At 33.1% G+C, this 21,666-nt stretch overlaps 1 protein-coding gene across 3 annotated transcripts in view; it reads left to right on the top strand.

Annotated features, from left to right (window-relative positions):
- The window catches only part of twz (BTB/POZ domain-containing protein twz), a 65,740-nt gene extending 44,554 nt beyond the window's left edge, over positions 1 to 21,186 (top strand). For 2 of the 3 annotated variants that reach the window (XM_065512087.1, XM_065512089.1), the window contains exons 3-5: positions 19,757 to 19,864; positions 19,916 to 20,433; positions 20,498 to 21,186. In XM_065512087.1, coding sequence (XP_065368159.1) covers positions 19,757 to 19,864; positions 19,916 to 20,433; positions 20,498 to 20,940 — 1,069 coding nt within the window. In that variant the 3' untranslated portion in view covers positions 20,941 to 21,186. The remainder of the gene's footprint in view (positions 1 to 19,756; positions 19,865 to 19,915; positions 20,434 to 20,497) is intronic. The other variant, XM_065512088.1, reaches the window with a different exon arrangement.
- The last annotated feature ends 480 nt before the right edge of the window (positions 21,187 to 21,666 follow it).

The following is a 21,666-nucleotide window of genomic DNA, read 5'->3' as shown; positions in this document are numbered from 1 at the left end:
TCAAAACAAAACCTTCTCCAACACAACTAATATTGTGCAAACTTTGACTAAAAATTCTTAAAGTTCTTCTTTCATATATTGTAGAATTTTATAACTTTAGGCAGTTGGTATTCATACTACCAGCACTACAAACATACAGACACACATACACATACACTCGCAGACAATCTCACACATGTCTACTTACACTCATAGAAAAAAAATAAATAAAAGAAAACTTCCAATAAGGTCCCTAGGGTGATCTGATGTGAACATAAACTAAACTTTACAACAACAGTAACAAGAGCAGCAACAACAACAACAGCATAAAAACGCTTTATATTTAGGTAGAGGCAGAGGTAGAGATATCCTAGGCAAGAGTTGTAAGTCAAGTTAAAATGGATGAACGAATGAATGAATCAGAAACTTATTTGTCTTGTATTTGTCATATGGCACAGTGGTACGCCAAGCTAAATAATTAGAAGAAGTAATATATACAAAGATCTACTAAACTCCAAAGTCTTAACATATCACTTCTCAAATAACTTCATAAAAGTCAAATTGGAATGCATTGTTTATAAAAATTTAATATTTTGTCTCCAAAATTGCTGATAGCCCTTTTTGCATCTACCCGAAATCTAGTTTAAATGTAATTTCAACCGAAATCTAGTTTATTTTACTAGATTTTAATAAGATTTCCCATACAAAACAAAATCTACAACTTCAATTTTTCCGTGAAAATTTTTTTTCCTGATACAAAATATGGGTGAAAAAAAAACTCGAGTTAAAAAATATTTTTCCCGATTTTGACCAATTTTATTTCGTTATATACATCGCTGGAAAGGTCTTTGAAGTTGTAAGTTATTTGTGGCCTTTGGAAAGTTGATTTAAACATACATACAAACAGACAGATCTACTCATCTATCTATAGTGATCCAGAATATATAAACTTAACTTAATGGAGTCGCAAATGAAAAATTTAGAAAAAAAAATAGTTGCCAAAATCTACTTAAAAGTTATGGGATTTAAAAACACTAAATTCAGGCCTGTCACACATTTTGTTTGTATTCCAATCGATTTCCTTTTAGGGTCTTCAGATTCCGTGTAATTAATAATTCCAAAAATATTTAATATTCTGTATATCAGATTTTAATTTGACAGCCTTTTTTATATTAAAACAAAAGTTAAGTTTTTAATTAAAATGTTAGAAACACAAGTGTTATTTGGCCAACAGCATTTTTGGAACAGAATAGCGACCCTATAATTCTGAAAGGGCAGGTTGAGTAGATCTTTTTGTAGAATAAACCTATAATAGTCCTGCTGGTCTGAGTTTTTTTTACAATGGGTCAAAGTTTTATTTTTTTTGAACGAAGGGAGCATTATACTAAATGAAAAAAATTTTGGAAGTTAATGTCTGAGAGAATTCTTATTGTCAGAGTTATATTGTGGAATTTTATGCTGATCATTTTTGTGGAAGATCTTAACTCTCTAGCTCCTCTCTTTAGGGGTCCCTTTTTTGAGAAAATCAAAAAAGTCCTTTCAAAAAGGACATATAAGGATTAAAATATTTATGCCGGAAAATTTCAGTGGGGGTCACCTTGAGTTTCCCATTTTTTTAAAAAATCACCAAAAATCTATTTATATTCCGAATGAGCTGAAATTTCAAATATAAATAGCTCTTGAGAAGATCTATGCATACATATGTAAGTTATCTCTTTTAGTTCAAGAGATATTTAGTTTTATTTATTTTTTATTTTGCTCGATTTTTTTTTTCGTTTAGATTTTGTTTTACTCGAAATCCAATTCTAACAAGATTTCGAGTGCAGGTGTAAATGTGGTATAACGATGATAGGTTTTTTATTAAGCAAAGTTTCAAACAGTTCGATGTTTTATATTTATTTTACTGCGGCTCCACTGTGTACAATGTTACAAACAGTTTCCTCTCTCTCTGTTTAACTCTCCATAGTTGTTTATATGTAGTTACCCTGTATTTCTGGGTGACTGCCGGAACTATTGATTTTACCTATTGGATTATTTTGAAACATTTGTACCATATAAATTTTTACAAAGAATTGGCCATTGTTAGCTATGACATTTTCCCATCTTTCTGGCAACATATGGATTCCTAGCCAAAAGAACTGCTCTCATATCTTGAGGCCAAGAACGAATCAATCCAATATCGAATACTCTGTTCCAAATTGAAGCCTATCCCATAGAAAGAGTTCTGCATGGATCGAAACAAATAGTAGTGGGACGAAACACGTTCTGGACTTTAAAGCTGTTAAGGCAAAACTTCCCAACCACTTAATTTTAAATACTTTTTAATAGGTATTGCAACATATGGCCGAACATTGTCATGACGGAATATTACGGTTTCATGTATGTCCGCATATTCGGGCAATGCCCCCTTCAAAAGAATCAGCAGCTTATAATAGATAGGATCCTTTTACTCAAACCAAATACAGAGAATTAGCGCCATGAATATTTGACTTTGGTGACGATTCGGCAGGTTGGCTTCACATACGATCCCTTACGCTTCCGATTATTGTAATGGATCCCTTTAATCGCAAGTAATAATTCGGTTCAAAAATGTTTTTTTTATAGCGTTCAAGCATAATTTCGGACATGCAAAATCAAGGTCTCGCAGCGTCAATTCGTATGGTATCCTATTTCCCTGTTTTTGGATGAATCCTGCAGCTAGTCAACGTTTTAAAATTGCAGCGAAATTACAAAATTAGACTGTACTAAAGTAAATGTAGATTACCTGGAATGTAAAAAGTAGCAAATGAAATGTCCCAAAAAAGTATAAATAGCAGAGATCAGACATTAATGCAAAGTTACTGTCCATAAGGGATACATTGACTAGTTGTAGAACTGCTGGGTATATTGTTTATATGCAGGAGTATGTATGCATTTGATTCCTTTGAGCATGAGTTGATGCTTTGCCATCTTTTCTTATTTATGGTTTTGGGCTAAAAAGAAGTAATTTTGTTGAATGCCCTAAAATCAGTGCATAACCAAAATTCAATTGGTTAAGGACAAAAAAAAAGAACTAAAAAGAAGTGAATCCCCCAAAAAAGTGTATAAATAAAATACCAAGAGATTGCAAAGATTTTGCAAAAGAAACTTAGTTTTATTAAAAAAATAAAATAAACAAAAAAAATAAATTTAAGATCATAAATATCACAACAATGTAAGCATAATTTTGTGATTCTAAGGTCAATGCGGATCCAAGTAAAAAAACTAACGAACACAATGCGAGCTCATTTCCAAATCTATTTTCTAAGAAGATCGTTTAATGTTCAAGGTATTGTTGGCTTACATAATTGATCGACACCGAGAGATCATGAACTATAAATTATAATAACATGTTATGTTCTTTCTTTGTCTGTTTTAATCTGATTGTGATTTTTGTATCTTATTCGATCATTTCTATGAACTTTGCTGAAATTCGTATTGTGTACCGGTACATGCCCCTGGTGGCCATGAGAAGCGATCACAGGCATAAATCCAAATTAAAGTTTCTGAATTCTAAAATTTTCTTGAGATATCGAGTATCTTACTTTAATTGCCTCTAGGGGTAAGTTGGACCTTATATGATATTGTAGAGGCTAGCGATTCTTCTAATTTGTGGCACCACAATATTTTTCTATGGCACCTATTTAAAAAACATTTTCTCTACTAAACATTGTTTTTAAGGACATAAAACAATATAAAATCCCTAGAGCAATCACTGTTTAATTTAATATATGTTCTCATACATTGTTTACATACATACACACAATTGTTATATACATATGTATATGGAATATATACTTATACATATTATAAAAATGCATTTGATGTGCTTTTTTTATGCGAGTGTTTTTTTTTTTTTTTTGTTTTGCTGCTCCTGCTGCCTTTGGGGGTCAGGTGTGGGTACAATATGGCTTATACTCGTACATACATTCACATACGATCGTATTTAGTTGGCCATATATTTTATACTTTTTTTGGGTTTAGGGGTGCTGCTATTGGTAAATATGGGTATTGGGTGGTAATGTTGCTGAAGCTGCTAGTGCTGATGGTAACTAAAGCCTAAGGCAAGGAAGTGAATCAAAGGAGAGCTATATATATTTATATATATTCATCTACAAACACATGTACGTATGTATATGTTTGCATTCATTTTATATATAAAAAAAAAGCCTGAATTTCATTTATTACATTTAATTTTTTTTGTTTTGTGTGGTTTTTTTTAAACACAAGAATGTAGAAATATTTTTAATATACCTGAGGTAAAATGAAAGGTTAAACAATGTTTAATTGAAAGAAAAGTTAATGTCACTGTGTGTATGTAAACGTAGAAGTTGGGGGACTATTACGAGTTATACCTATACATTAATTTTTTTTGTAGATTTAATAGAAATATTCCGTAGCAATCCGACCTTCCAAAGAAGAGAAAAAGATGTGGAATTTTCAATACTTAGGTAGTGAACAATATACAATATTGACAATATATCGAAGATGATAATGCTGCTGAAAGCTTTTTAACAAGATCATACTAATGCTCTCCATAAGTTAGAAAATCTGCATGAAAGTTGCACTGAGTCGCCATGAGAGACTTGTAAACTTCTCTTGGTTAATCATTTCCTCGTATCACTGCCAGTAAACACGTTTCCACCCTTTTTACAGGGGGGAGTCGAACACGATCGAATACTTATTCGAACATGGGATTTTTTTTTATTTTTGGGATTCTCTTATTCGATATCGAATAAAATATATGGAAAATTATAATGATTGTGCTCGGTAACGAACGATTTTTTACTAAGCGTTCGAAATTTATGTCGATTACGAGTGCGAGAATTTGCCCTCTGAATAGTTTTATGGATCCAATACAAATGTATCGCCTATAAATATTCAGGATCAGTTGGCATTTATCAATGTCTTCTGAAACAGAGAGGAGATACTTTCATATCCCAACTGTCCGATCTGTTCCTTCCAATCAAGTCTTGTGAAAGCATATGAGCCAAATACTTGGTCAAAGTGTTTTATACCAAAAGCCGAAGGAAATTCTGAGTAATTGTCAAAATCTTACCACACGATCAGTGAATCGTGGTTCTTGAAGACAATGAAAGAACTATTGGACAGTTACATTCGATAAACTTATCTTATCATCCCACTTTCAATTTGCATACCAGTCTAAAACATCCACGGTTACTGTTATTCATCAAGTTACGACTGTACTTGAAAAGGCTCGAATCAAATAGCCCTATATGCTTTTACTGACATACGGAGAGCTTTTGTTAATGAAATTATTATTGAACTATGTTCCAGCTACTTTTAGGATGCTGGGAATGCTGAAATCCACCGTCATTAAATTTGTTCTATATGGAATAACTGAAATTGAAATGGTAATGCCGATGATGTCCGCATTTGAACACATAACGATATCGGAAAGGATACAGCAGGCTCTTAATATAACCTTCAAATGGTGCGAGGAAAATGGGCGGACAATTATCCCAACCAAGAATGTTGGAACCACATATATTGTAGAGAAAATATCGATCCTGGGTTGAGTCGAAGTTTGGGCTCAGACTATCAACACAATTTATTTTACTGTCTTGTATTGAATTCCAGCAACTACTATCGCTCGATAAGTCGACTGTAGGATACTTACTATTGTGGTCCTAGATACAATCATTATGGTCTGGGTAATGCTGGTATCTGCATATTTTCAATCTGTCACTTGAGAAAACATTGAGCTTGAACTCAAACTTTCTCAAAATATCCTCAGGGTCGTGCTGCTCTCTTTAATTTAATTTTTTTCTTGGGAGCATTTGACTCCATCTAATACGAGTTGTTGCAGTTGATTTCCCGTATTTCCCACGTATGTTTGTACTGTCCTTGTTATTCGAGTATCATGCATATCATTAGATCCAGTCTATTGTTATTTTGTACTAGTTTTATTAAACGTTAGCTGTTCCAGCTAAGTAGAGGATTCATAAGATCCGGTCTATTGTTATTTTAGCCTTGTATCAGTTTCGTTAATCTGTTGATGTTCTAGCTAAGTAAATTATTGGTCTGCAGGTGGGATGAAATCTTTCGTTGCCTATTTTGTGTAGTGGTGGGGAACATTGCCTACATTTTTTCTCATGGAATGGCTGCCTGACCTTTGCTATGTTGTTATCCTCTTTTCCAGGGTGAGGGAAGGTAGTTGGCTTCTTGAATGGATTGTTTAGAGGAAGGTTTAATCTAATACAATCTACTGAATATGTCTCAGATGGATTTCTTTTTAAATATAAATACAACTTCAAAGCGTAGCGAAGAACGTTTGAAGTAATATAATTGTGATTCACAAAGCAGGACTTATTTTTATCCATGTTGTGACAGCCTTGCAAATAATGTTTATGACAACAATTGTGTTTACAACCTATATCGTTAAACCACTTGAAGAGCGTCCACACCTTGCATATCCTATAGAAGTTCATATTGGGTTCGGAAAGGGCAAGGTCAAAATCCCTTCATGTCTAAATGTTCTCGATCTCCAGTTTTCCATTATCGAACGATTTAAGTATTTTCCTAGCGGTCATTCACTCTGTTGAACCCATTTAGATCTATGTTGCTCAATGCTATTCTACTCCTTAACAAGTTATATTTCTACGCTCACAGATCTGTCTTTATAAGTCATGGAGATTCTGGCACCGAAAAAAAATGAGTAGCATGTGATTTGGTAGTTTACAATTGAATAAAATTCATTGTGTTCCTTAAGTATATTTTGGAATGTTTCAAAATTCTTCATTGGAAATTTTAGAGTATTTTTAACGTTTTTTACTGAATTGTAATAATTGCATTAATCTTCAAGCAGACCATATTGAAGAACACTAATTATTTCTCATCCATTTATTTCCTTTGGTTACAGCTGGGAGTTTTCAAACCCTGTAAACTATAATTATTTCCCTGAATTTTTGGATACAAAAACGCTTGCAAATTATTTCTACATGGGAAATAATTCTTTAGTCAGCTAACAAAAATTTTAAATTCCTTTGAAAAATTCAAAAAAAAAATAAAAAAAACAATTCATGAATAAGACTCTATAAATTAAACTTAACGAAATCTTATGCATGTCATCCTACAGCTATAGAATCCAAAAAATACACATTTCATGAATATTAGTCCTTTATATTATTTCACAAAGTACAAGTAAATACAATACCTTAATTCACCTTTCAGCCTAAAACCAATATTACAAGCAACAAAAAAAAATTGGTTTTCTTTAAAACGAAACAAACAAAAAAAGAAAGAAAGAGTTGTACATATTTATTGTTCTTCATTTGCCAGCTATATCGTCTGTCTCATCAACAAAATGATTTAATTCGTACGAGTATGAGACGACACATTGGTTACTTTTCCTTTGGGTGCTGGCAAGACAAACCATGGAGTGAATGTGTTCGTGGGAGGAGGAGATTAAAGAGCTAAAAGGCTGTTATAAAAACAAAACAATACTCTGCAGCAAGAACGACCAGAACTAAGGCAACAATAACAACAACGACACTGACAATGATGACGATGAAGATGATGATGTAGAGCAGGGTTTACAATTGCTACTATATTAGCCGTCAATTGCAGTAAATATACATTTTTATCAATCTGCATACTAAAAATATAGTTACTATTATAATTTTGTATAACTCTGCTAATATAAATTGCTGTTACTATTCATATATTACTATACAAATTGCAAAGTTAGTTTGCAATTTCTAGTAGCAGATACAACCAGTTGTCAACTCGTTATTGTAGCACAACAACCAAAATATATGTTCGTGCTATAGCAGCATACACACTTTTTTGCCGAACTAATATTGCGCGTCAGCATTCGTTTTTGTTTTGTTGTGCTATCAATTTTCTCTGGCAGCAATTTACATTTCTTTGGTTGCTTTGCTATGGTTGCATTGATATTTCTTGTTTTTTGGCTATTTGGATGCTGCTAGTTATTTTATTGTCAAGTATGTAATACGAAATAACGATTATTCATTAGTGTAAATATTTTTGAATCTAACTGAGATATTGACTTGCATTTTTTTGTAAGACCAAAAATTAAAATATCTAAACAAGAAAAAAAAATGTTCGGAATAAATGTGGATCAAATTGTTCCTAATATGTATTTGCAATCCTATTAAAATTTTGATAAAAATTTTAGTTTTAGAAACTCAATAAATATGTAATCTGTAATAAAATCTTTATTTATTAGCAAAACTCAATGAAATTTTCAACGTTCTTTAAATTTGTCATTCCAAATTACAAAGTGTAAAAAAACTTTTCAAAAGGTTAAAAGGAATCCCACAATTCCTAAAAATTTAAGCGAAAATCCCGAAAATGGTATTTTTTACAATTTTAACCATATGGTCTACATTTCCTTCGGGGCTGGGAAAATACTTTGGGGATAAATAGGGAACAAATCAAGGTTTCTAAAGCTGCTTTCCGTTTTTTGATCCCAACTTTGGGATTTTAGAACATGTGGCCCAAAGTTGAAATTTTTATCAAAAAATAGGTCAAATTCCGAAGGACGAAAGGGCAACATGTTCAAAAAATAGGACATGTTTTTTATATCAAAATGTTCTCTGTAAAGCTACCTTACAGAAAAACATAAAATTGTTATATGTTCTTAAAGAAAGTTTTTTTTTAATAAAAAAGATTTAAGTCACCTTTTCATCCAAAAAACAGCAAAAATCTACTATTTTTTGAATTCTTAAATTGAAAATCGTTTATTTTTGGATCTATAATCGATATTACTCTGAAATATTTTGTATATTACTGATAATTTAGTTGTCTAACTAACAAAAAAAAATCGAGCCCGTTCGGTACAAAAGTACAACCTATATTTTTAAAAAAGCGGACCAAGGTATGGCAAAATTTTAAAATTTCAATTTTGAAATGCCTATAACTCGAAAAGTATAAGAGATAAATAGCACACACAAGCATATTTTTTCAAGACATAGGCGAGCGCTTTCTAAACATATAAAACTCTTTGAAATCGAATGGGAAACAAAAAAATGGCACGTGTTTAAAAATTTTGCATGACGAAGGTACCCTATTCTGAGCCCCCATAGCGCCGCCCCTGAGGCATTTGTAGGTCCCATTTCAATAATTTAAACTCGAATACTCCTTGGCTATGCCCGCGTCAAATTTTATCCTGATCAGATCAGCCGTTTAGAAATGCCAGATATATTTCAAAAAAATTTTGATTCTGCCCAACTGTACATTGGGTGTGTTTACTGATATGTTGTTATGCACTTATCAAGAACAGCAACTGATAGCATCAATTGCAGAAATGTCAATTGTGCTATAGCACAACTACAGAAGTGTGTATTTTTGCTAGAAAAGTTTGCCAGCACAACAAAATAAAACGAATGGAGTGCAATATTAGCACGACAGAAAAACTGTGTGTGGTACTAAAGCACGAACATATATTTTGGTGGATATGCAATGGATTGTGTTTGCTACTAAAAATTGCAGACTAGCATTGCAATTTTAATAGTAATACGAACGAACAGTATGAATATTTATATTAGCTGATTGTGATGAAATGAGATAATTTCATATTTATTGCATAGTCAAATGTAAGAAATATGTTGCTAGAGCTGAATATCGAAACCCTGATGTAGAGCATAACAATGATTTGGAGGATGGCAATGATGATGATGATGATGACGTTGTTGAACTAAACCAAACAAAATGAAATGAGAACCCATCCAATTTGCCGCCAGCTATAAATTCTTCTTAACTTTTCCTAAGGACATTTTGTGATTTGTGTTTAGTTCATTTCTTTTACTTTACAATTTTGTTTGTTTTGTCTTTCTTCACATTCTACATTACATACAAAGTTGTTGTTGTATTTTCATGTTGTGTTACGTTGTTCTTTTTTTTTTTTTTGGTTTCTCTTGTTTTATCTCCTGTTGAATATGTGTGTTCTCGGTGGTTAGGATATGAGCAGTATTAACACAAGATGACGATTTTGAAGAAGTTGGGAAACAACAAGTATTGCAGCCTTTGTCTGTTCATGTCTTTGTATGAGTTTTCAAACGAGTCCTTGTGCCAGCAATATGTACAAATGTGGGTAATATCAGTTGTACTCGTTCAGGTTTTGTTCCTTCTTCCACTAAAAAGAGGAAAATGCAGCATACATTGATAGTTTTGAATGAATATTGTATGATTGCAACCAGAAACTAAACTGCAAACTCAACTCTCAATGAATACTATTAGGTAGAAGTTTCGGTATCTGGACCCAGCTAAAAACAATATATTACATTTTACTTTGTGGAGAAGAAATTCATTTTCTAATCTAAAGTTCTAAATAGCCACATATTCAGTATTATAGAGATCAGCAATATCATTATATTTAAAAAAAATCAGTGACATGATTTCCATTACGAATGTGGTAACTCAAACACATGAATATGAAACGTAACGATCACGAACGTAAGGCATATTTTTTTTTCTTCTTGGACCAGCACTCATGGAATGACCCCTACTCATGCAAAGCATTGTGTTGCAACTAGGAAAATAGGTTATGGGAGGGAGGAAATAGGCAGTAGTGTTTGTGGACATTCGATTTGAACTTTCCTACCTTGAAAATGACAGAAAACACTTCAGCGGGAAGTTTGTTCCACATATGTACAGTACGGCTAAAGGACGAAAAATCTGAGGGAATCAGGAACAAGTTCAATAATTTCATTAGAACACATTCCATTGGAGTTGGATACCCTACTGTCACCAATAATAACTTCCCCCTATCCTATACGCGGTCGAAAAGCTCCAACATAGACTTTGAAGCACCGGTCCATACATGGAAGTTGTATTCCATTTTCGGTCGAATATAGTTGGTGTAAATAGTGAGGAGATCAGATGGAGTGAAATAATTCTTACACCGTTTCAGAAACCCGAGACACTGCTGCGACACTTGAAAAGTGTGTTTAGACCAGCGGACATCGCATTTTATTCTCATGCCCAGAACATCAAGAGCGACTGATTCAACAATATTTACACCACCCATAAATACAAATGAAGCTACATGTTCTGTCGTTCGTTTTTGTGTTAACATGAAACACTAAAATCTTGCGAGTGTTGAAAGCTTCCCTATTGGATCCCATTCAGAGATTGTTAGAAAGTCCCGATTAAGGGAATCATTCATGTTTTGCCCCATTGCCCCAATCTCCGACAGACTTGGTCTGTAATTCAATGAATATGAATGCCAAATGTTGCCGTCATCTGCAAAAGAATAGATAGGATTGGAAGTTTGACCTAGAAGTTTGTTAAAAAAAAGGAATAGAGTAGGAGAAAGAACGGAGCCTTGCGGTACCCCTGAATTTATCTTGAACTCGTCTGATGAGATCCCATCTAATGTCGATATAAATCGAGAAAAGTTAGTACCAACACCAAAAGCAATAAGTTTTGATTAAAGTTCACAATGACACATTCTATCGATCTATGCCCTTTTGCCAACGTTTCTCCAATTTTTTGTATCACTTCCAAAATATAAGAGAAAATAAAAGTGAGATGAGTCAAATTTCTTTCTGCCCAGACATTTTATAAGGTTTGAAATCTAGAAATAGTCGGTGCTAAATTCGGAGAATAGTGCAGAAGATGGAGCATTTCGTAGCCTAATTCATGGATTTTGGCCATGGCAACTGCATATTTGTACACCTGATTGTGAGCAAACGCGGCAGCCAACTTGCGGAATGCTTTCTCATACCAATGTGATCATTCAAAATTAAAACCATAGGACCATGTGAGATGCCTATGATTTCCACTTTCAATGTGCGATCGACCAACACCATATCGTGATTTGTTTCAATTGTTTCTGGGCATCTCAACTGAGCATCCAGAGCGTTACGCGTCTTCCGTGCTTGTACGGCCACAACGAAATTTAGTAAACCTCTTTTTTACCATTGAAATTGATGGTGCAGAGTTAGCATAGTATTTATCAAGATTAGCCTTCATGCGATCGATGGATGTTTTTTTGCTCAAAAAATAATGCTTAATGAATATACGAAATTCACTTTTGTCAAACACAGACTACATGATGCAGCTTATTAAAATTTTGACAGGAGTCAACTAACAGATGCCTGTTGACAGAAGCGGTGTTGTCCTTTATTTCAGCGATAAAGAATTTTGTTAGTAATACCTCTTCTTTGAGTACGATGATGTTCATGAGGATCGTTAGTTGATTATTACGATTAGTTATTGATTATCATTGTTTAATCTGCTATGGCATGTGGACCAAAAATTCGTTAGAGGATTCCACTTCAAGCTAACCATGTTCAATGAGCTATTCCCAAACACTTGTTCATAAAATTCCCAGTCTACATCCAAGGAAAATATTTGTGACATCTGATAGTTTAGTGTTAGTAAAATGGTGTAATTCTCCATATACGAGATGAACAATATTCCAAAAATAATAAAAGTTCTACTGCCACAGTTCAAAATTTTCTTACAGAGTAGGGTCGGCATATTGATTTAACTGAGAAGAGAGGAATTGAACAATTTTGATTGGATTAATTGCTGACCTTAAACATCCATTCCAATATCAGCATTGAAGCAGTGTGTGAGAGTTTTGGTAATAGTGTTACGTTTTTACTTTAAATTGACCTAATTCTTTTTTAAAATTTTAACAACTCTATACAACAACAGTTCAAATAGACACTATGTATTAATACACACAATTTTATTACACAGTTTATGTTCAAGAATACACTGGCAATGCAGTTGATTATAATTCTAACAGCTCCTATGATCAACTTAACAGACTGCTAGCGCTGCCTATATTTATATACAGCGCCATCTTCCAGTAGATTCATGAATTATCTTAACGGACAAATGTTCAACTTCTAGAGCTTTTAGCAGCTTCAATGAAGTTAGAAATTTCTACTGATGGAAATGTTTATAAACATGATGAACAATAGTTTTAAATTAATAATTCCAGAAATTGCCTTAAAACTACACCATTGACAAACATGCAAATTTTTTCTGAGATTTTCATATTTGATTTGATTAGTTTTCTATAAAACTTTTTCATTAATTCCCATTTTTTATTTTATTTAAAACAAATATATAGAGATTTCATATGTATATAAGAGTATATGTGTAAGAGTCAATAATAAAAAAAAAACAAAAGATACATGCTTAAATATTTTAATAAATTATCTTATCGTTGGTTTGTTTTTTGAGTTTTTGTTCTCATACTGTACAAATATTTGCACTAGGGTGGAACAAACAATGAATCCTATAAAAATTCGACTGAAATTATTTTCATTTAATTCGATGCGACTTTCAAGGACCTTCCATATGATAAGAACATTTTTTATGATTCCTCTGAAAAATATAAGAAAAATCTACAAAAAGGATGTTTTTATCCTGTGAACCAGCTTGTCCACAACTGGTGCTAGGACAAGAATTTTGAGAAATGTAATTTTAAAATAAAGCAAACTTTGGTTGGGATCATCCAGTAGATTTTCCGGCTCCATGCAAAGACGGGCCATCCTAATGTGCATCCTTATAACCCAAATGGAATTTCGGGGAATAAAAAATGGTACTTTGGTAAAGTAAGAAGACAAAACAAACGAACATACACACAACATGAGGTTACTCTAAGGTTGAGGGTTATCATCTCGATGTGTGTGTGCTAGTGTATGTGTAATAATTTTGCTTTCGTTTTGCAGAAACAAAAATTTCTTAAGGCACTTTAAAATTGAGATAAGGTCTTTTGCCTGCAAAACTTTTTCACATTTTTCTAGTGTTCAAACGAATGTACATGTGAATGTGTGTTTAATATTTCCCAGCAGTTACGGAAGTAGTCAATGTATCCTTTATAGATAGTAAATGTCACTAATGTCTGACCACTTGGCTGACACCAATTTATATATTTTAGGTAATTTGTGCTCTTTGTAGTACAGAGAGAAGTCAATAGGTTACCTTATACAACCCATGTAATCTAAAGTGAAGACAATTGTCACTTAAGTGTCTCTAAGTAATCTAAAGTGTAGTCACTTTTTAGTGTGTAATTTGTACAAACTGGTCTTATACAAATTCTGTTGATATAATTCTCATACAGTTTATTTTAGTTTTGCTTAACAATTGACTTCACGCTATGTTACATGGGATATCATTACCATGTAACATAGCGTGAAGTCAATTGTCTCTTTAGTGTCTTTCTCTAAGTAATCTGGAGTGTAGTCACTTTAAACGTTTATTTTGCACTGCTCTTTAAATAGTCGATATTTATTTTACCCACCAGAATTAATGTTTGGTAGAGTTGTCGGACGAAGTTTTGTTTACAAGTAATCGGTTATTGGTTTGTCTATGAGATGTGTTTTAAACTCACAATTTAGCTAGTAACCAGTAGGGCAGCTAGTTAGGTAACTGACTCTATGTAATTGGTGTCAGAATCCAATGCGTTGACTACTTTAGTTATCAGACAGTCTAATTGTAATCCGAAAGGGTCAATTGACTCCCTTCTTAGGACATGCACGTACATATTAGAATAACTAGTCATGTAGGTAGTTAGCAACTAGTTGTCACCCCAAATTATAGGTAAAATCACTAGAATCGGGACAGTCTCCTAGAACTGCTGGGTTGTTACTACCAACACATACGCAAACAGTAAAGTTTTTCAAAACCTGCAGTTGTATGTATTGAGAAACAAATACACTTGAATGAATAAACGGAGTAGCAAAATACATGTATGCTTACATGTAAACGAATGTCTGTAGGATGGTACGCTTCCAACAACATATGATAACAGCCAACAAATACAATCTACAAAACTTACTATCCCTAAGAAACCAAAGGAAACTTTTCCCATTTTCCTATGAGTTTGTATTTATGGAAGCATGCAATAATATCCTTGTATGTATTTGTGTTTAAAGGAGGTCTGTTGTAGGTGTATATATGTATTTCAATTTGTATTCCCCAAACATGCATTGTAAATCGAAACGTAATGAAACGAACGATTTCTGTTTGGTTGCTCTGGTCTTGGTTTTGTTGGCCTCTCAATAGCTGAGACTGAGACTGACTGACTAACTGCCAGGCAAGCTGGTTTGGCTGCATGGTTTGTTATATGGCTATAGATATTTAGTCGTAGTTAATTGCTTAAGGGTTTGTTATGCTTTTTTCCTCTGGTGGGGGTTTGTAGTTGTTGTGTTTTAAAAGAAAAATATATAAGAGTATATGTATAAGCAAGATAACAAAATGAACTGTTGTAGAAGTATGTAGTGGTTTTGCCTATGGAGTAACAAACCAAAAAAGAAAAAACAATTGCAAAATGAAAAAAAAATTGAGGAAAATAGGAAACAATATCAAAGACTCAACCACCCAATAGATTAGAAGGTTTATGTGTTTATGATAATATACGATTTAAAAACTTTAAAGTAGTAGAATTGATAATTAGACACAATTCCACATATTCTACATAAATGTGTCTTGTATAAGGCAAGTTTTCTATAGAAAATTAGCTTTCTGGGAAGTCATGATTTCTATAGAAAATTTGCGTTCTGGGAAGTCATGTTTTCTATAGAAAATTTGCGTTCTGGGAAGGAATGTTTTCTATAGAAAATTTGCGTTCTGGGAAGGAATGTTTTCTATAGAAAATTTGCGTTCTGGGAAGGAATGTTTTCTATAGAAAATTTGCCTTCTGGGAAGGAATGTTTTCTATAGAAAATTTGCCTTCTGGGAGGTAATGTTTTCTATAGAAAATTTGCCTTCTGGGAGGTAATGTTTTCAATAGAAAATTTGCCTTCTGGGAGGTAATGTTTTCTATAGAAAATTTGCCTTCTGGGAGGTAATGTTTTCTATAGAAAATTTGCCTTCTGGGAGGTAATGTTTTCTATAGAAAATTTGCCTTCTGGGAAGTCATGTTTTCTATAGTAAATTTGTCTTGGTGGAAGGCTTGTTTTCTATAGAAAATTTCCCTTGTTCAAACGCTTGTTTTCTATAGAAAATTTGCCTTATTAGAAGGCTTGTTTTCCATTCCAATAAATTATAAATTAACCTACGTATTGCTACGAAATAAATGTGTGAATGTGAAGAAAAAAGTAAAAGAAACAAATATGATTTTTTTTAGCTTCGATTCACATTGACTTGGTTGACTTGACTTGGGCTAAATAGAATAGAGTTAGTTTGGAAAATGTTGCTGCTGATGCTGTTTGTTGTTTTAGTTGCAATAGTATTAGTTGTATTATTGTTACTGTAGTTGTTGTAACTCTTAGTTATTCCAACTAAATGCCAACAGCAATATTTCTTCGTCTACTCGTATCTCATCATAATCATCATCCTGCTTAGCATCAATAGTAGAAGACTTTTTTAACATAATCATCATACTCATCATCATCATCTTCGTTGTTGCAATATCAGCAGCAGCAGTAACTTTATACCCACACAAATGTTGCCAGAGTAAGAGTGTGTATGTTGGTTGCATGTACAACATCATAGTAAATGAGTATGAGAGCAGAGGGTGTTTTCTTTGCCAGTAGGCGTTTTGGGTTGTATGTATATTTAGTTTTTTGTTTTTCTTCCTTTTGATAAATACATAGTCTATGTTGTCGTTGTTGTTTTCCTTTATTTTTTTGTGTATTTCTTTCCCTAAGGCTTTCAACCGTAAGGTTTTTGTCTATGCTGAACTTTGTGCTAAATATTTGTTTAATACTGCGCTAATATGTTACGCTTTTCTAAAGCTTTTGTTTTAGTTCACTGTATTTGCCTCTTCTTACTTAGTTTTGTTTGCTTGCCTGCCTTTTGTTTGAAACTCAATCTCGTTACTGCGACATAGAAACATAACAGCAGCAGCAACAACATTTTCCCTCGTTTTGTTTTTACAGCCTTCAAGGCTTTAAAGCTTAAAATGTCATGTTTTTTTTTCTGCTTCTCCACTACAACTCGTACTACTTACTACACAGCTCGATACGTTTTTATTTTATTTTACTATTCCATTCTATGTTATATTATCTACATCCTGATTACCTAAGGGACTTTATACTTATTATTATTTTATTTTTTATTTTTGGTTTCTAATGTTTTTCGAATAAAACTCTTCTAATTTGTATTTTGGAAAAATTTTTGTTTGATAAAGGATCACAGCATAAATTTGTATATGTATAGCAAGTGAGTTGGTGTGTGTGTGTTGCAGTAATAAAAATTAGTTTTTGAAACATCCACTTACACTCACATACTTACATGCCTCACACACTAAAATAAAATATTTTCACATAACCACATGCCATGATTCCAAGTTGTATGTTTGTAAACTTTTACTTTATGTATTAAATCATTAATGAGAGTTAAAATAAATATTTATCTTTTGTAAATTTTATAAAATTCTTCTTAACATGTATACACACTCTTTTCCTCCCACTCCTCTCCTTCGTCATCTCACACCAATCAATTGCCCTACCATTACAATATTTTTTCATGCTGTTTTATATTACTTTAGTTTTCGTCATACAACCTTATGAAGGAATGGAAAAAAAAAGGTTTAATTTAAACTGAAAATATGCCTTAAGGTGGTCACAATGCATACAATAACCAAAAATAAATCGCATGTGAATGTCAGACCAATAAGTTTCTCAAGTTTTGAGGCCACAAAGCTCATCTTTGCGTAAATATAAAGAAAAGTTTGTTTGTGTGTGTGTAAAAGCTATTTGGGCGATTTTTTAAAAAAATTATTTTAGAAATTGTAAAATAAATGAATACATGTGTAATCGGTTATTTGGGTTAAAAAGTCCTATTATAGAAATTAAAAATAAGAAAAATACATTACTGTCGTTAATATGATAATTTCTCTTATTTTGTGGCCCTTTTTCTAGCATATTTTCTATAGAAAATTTGCACTCGAAGATGGCATGTTTTCTATAGAAAATTTGCACTCGAAGATGGCATGTTTTCTATAGAAAATTTGCACTCGAAGATGGCATGTTTTCTATAGAAAATTTGCACTCGAAGATGGCATGTTTTCTATAGAAAATTTGCACTCGAAGATGGCATGTTTTCTATAGAAAATTTGCACTCGAAGATGGCATGTTTTCTATAGAAAATTTGCACTCGAAGATGGCATGTTTTCTATAGAAAATTTGCACTCGAAGATGGCATGTTTTCTATAGAAAATTTGCACTCGAAGATGGCATGTTTTCTATAGAAAATTTGCACTCGAAGATGGCATCTTTTCTATAGAAAATTTGCACTCGAAGATGCCATCTTTTCTATAGAAAATTTGCACTCGAAGATGGCATCTTTTCTATAGAAAATTTGCACTCGAAGATGGCATCTTTTCTATAGAAAATTTGCACTCGAAGATGGCATCTTTTCTATAGAAAATTTGCACTCGAAGATGGCATCTTTTCTATAGAAAATTTGCACTCGAAGATGCCATCTTTTCTATAGAAAATTTGCACTCGAAGATGCCATCTTTTCTATAGAAAATTTGCACTCGAAGATGCCATCTTTTCTATAGAAAATTTGCACTCGAAGATGCCATCTTTTCTATAGAAAATTTGCACTCGAAGATGCCATCTTTTCTATAGAAAATTTGCACTCGAAGATGCCATCTTTTCTATAGAAAATTTGCACTCGAAGATGCCATCTTTTCTATAGAAAATTTGCACTCGAAGATGCCATCTTTTCTATAGAAAATTTGCACTCGAAGATGCCATCTTTTCTATAGAAAATTTGCACTCGAAGATGCCATCTTTTCTATAGAAAATTTGCACTCGAAGATGCCATCTTTTCTATAGAAAATTTGCACTCGAAGATGCCATCTTTTCTATAGAAAATTTGCACTCGAAGATGCCATCTTTTCTATAGAAAATTTGCACTCGAAGATGCCATCTTTTCTATAGAAAATTTGCACTCGAAGATGCCATCTTTTCTATAGAAAATTTGCACTCGAAGATGCCATCTTTTCTATAGAAAATTTGCACTCGAAGATGCCATCTTTTCTATAGAAAATTTGCAATCGAAGATGGCATCTTTTCTATAGAAAATTTGCAATCGAAGATGGCATCTTTTCTATAGAAAATTTGCCCTCGAAGTTGGCATCTTTTCTATAGAAAATTTGCCCTTGAAGTTGGCATCTTTTCTATAGAAAATTTGCCCTCGAAGTTGGCATCTTTTCTATAGAAAATTTGCCCTCGAAGTTGGCATCTATTCTATAGAAAATTTGCCCTCGAAGTTGGCATCTTTTCTATAGAAAATTTGCCCTCGAAGTTGGCATCTTTTCTATAGAAAATTTGCCCTCGAAGTTGGCATCTTTTCTATAGAAAATTTGCCCTCGAAGTTGGCATCTTTTCTATAGAAAATTTGCCCTCGAAGTTGGCATCTTTTCTATAGAAAATTTGCCCTCGAAGTTGGCATCTTTTCTATAGAAAATTTGCCCTCGAAGTTGGCATCTTTTCTATAGAAAATTTGCCCTCGAAGTTGGCATCTTTTCTATAGAAAATTTGCCCTCGAAGTTGGCATCTTTTCTATAGAAAATTTGCCCTCGAAGAAGGCATCTTTTCTATAGAATATTTGCCCTCGAAGAAGGCATCTTTTCTATAGAGTATTTGCCCTCGAAGAAGGCATCTTTTCTATAGAATATTTGCCCTCGAAGAAGGCATCTTTTCTAAAGAATATTTGCCCTCGAAGAAGGAATGTATTCTATAGAAATTATCAGAAATAAAATCTTTAAATAACATGAAATATTTAACACATTATTTGTTTAATCCGTTTCAATATGTGTAATTATGACAATAATTTAAATTTTTCTTTACAGAAAAAAATGCGATATGGATCGAGAGCGAGAAAGAGAAAACAAATCATTGGAACCTAGGGATTTGTCTGCCACCGGTAGAATATATGCCCGGAATGACATAAAAATAAGGTAAATATATACATTCAAACAATTGTTTATGTGTATACCAATAAACATTAGTCATTTCTCTTACAGCGCCTCTCCCACAGTCTCACCCACGATTTCCAACTCCAGCTCTCCCACACCCACACCCCCAGCCAGTTCAGCGGTAACACCTTTGGGTTTGCCACCAGGCACGGTGGGTTCGGTTAGTGGCACTTCGGGTTCGGCCAGTACAGCGGGTTCGGCCGGCAGTGCGGCTTCTTATTTACATGCGAATCATAAGCCAATAACGGGTATACCCTGTGTGGCAGCCGCCTCACGTTACACCGCTCCCGTGCACATCGATGTGGGTGGCACTATATACACCAGTTCTTTGGAAACATTGACCAAATATCCCGACTCAAAATTGGCCAAATTATTTAATGGTTCCATACCCATTGTTTTGGACTCGCTGAAGCAACATTATTTTATAGACCGTGATGGTGGCATGTTTAGGCATATTTTGAATTTTATGAGAAATTCGAGACTGTTAATAGCGGATGATTTTCCCGATTTGGAATTGTTGTTGGAGGAGGCGCGCTACTTTGAAGTAGAACGTGAGTTGTTTAGTTTGGGTTTTAAAATTTTAATTTTTTATTTATATATTTGGAATTATTTTAGCTATGATCAAACAATTGGAGAGCATGCGCAAGGATCGTGTGCGCAATGGCAATTATTTGGTGGCGCCACCTACACCACCAGCACGCATTAAAACCAGTCCCCGTGCTGCCACCAGCACAGAATACAACTATGAAGTGGTGGCTTTACATATATCACCCGACTTGGGTGAACGCATTATGCTGTCTGCCGAACGTTCGCTTTTAGACGAAGTATTTCCCGAAGTCAACCAAGCCACACAAACCAGTCGCAGTGGGGTGTCCTGGAATCAAGGCGATTGGCGTCAAATCATACGTTTCCCGCTCAATGGTTATTGTAAACTCAATTCTGTACAGGTGCTAACGCGGCTCTTAAATGCCGGCTTCACCATCGAGGCCAGCACTGGCGGTGGCGTAGAGGGTCAACAGTTTTCGGAGTATTTACTTGTAAGACGTATACCAATGTGATAAACTGGAATAGATGATAGTGAGGCAGTTGAAGCAGTTTAATGTATTGTAATTTATGTTAAAATAAAATAAAACTAATTAATATTTAAATGTGTTTAAGAACAGCAACGTTTTTTAAGGATAACTTTAAACTAATTGTATGGTTTGCTAAATAAAATGCTAAAAGCAATAATCAAATATTATTATACTATACTCTACTAACTACAACAATAGACAAGTTTAAAATGATACAATTGAAACAAAAAAACAAAAGATTTAATTAAGTTTAGAAAAGAGTTATTGTGTTAGTACATAGACTCTGCAAAAGAAGTCATTTTAGAATAATATAAACTAAAACAAGTTTTTTAAAATAATTTAATAAAAAAAAGTGAAAATATAATGGGATTTGTTAAACTGAAATAAAAACCCTTAAATGTTTTATAAATCTTTACTTGCAAACTTCCTTAGTATTTTTAAATTTTAGTTTATTTTTCTATTTCAAAAAAAGAACTGATTTCTTAGTTAAATTGTTACTTAAAAAATTAAATAATTTTTAGTTTATTTTCTCTTCCTTTTGTAAAATATTCCCCCAGAAAATGTATTTACGAATATGTATTTATTTAGTTCTAAGTTTAAGTTGCTAAAATTCAATTTGTATTAATAATTTATAAATTAATTTTAAAATTACACCCATTTTCATAACAAAAATTAAACAATTTTAATACACTCATAAACAAACAAATAACC

The sequence above is a fragment of the Calliphora vicina genome, chromosome 5 (genome assembly GCF_958450345.1).
Source record: "Calliphora vicina chromosome 5, idCalVici1.1, whole genome shotgun sequence".
NCBI classification, from domain to species: Eukaryota; Metazoa; Arthropoda; class Insecta; order Diptera; family Calliphoridae; genus Calliphora; species Calliphora vicina.
The sequence above is the reverse complement of the archived record's forward strand: the minus strand, read 5'-3'. Positions and strand labels throughout refer to the sequence as shown.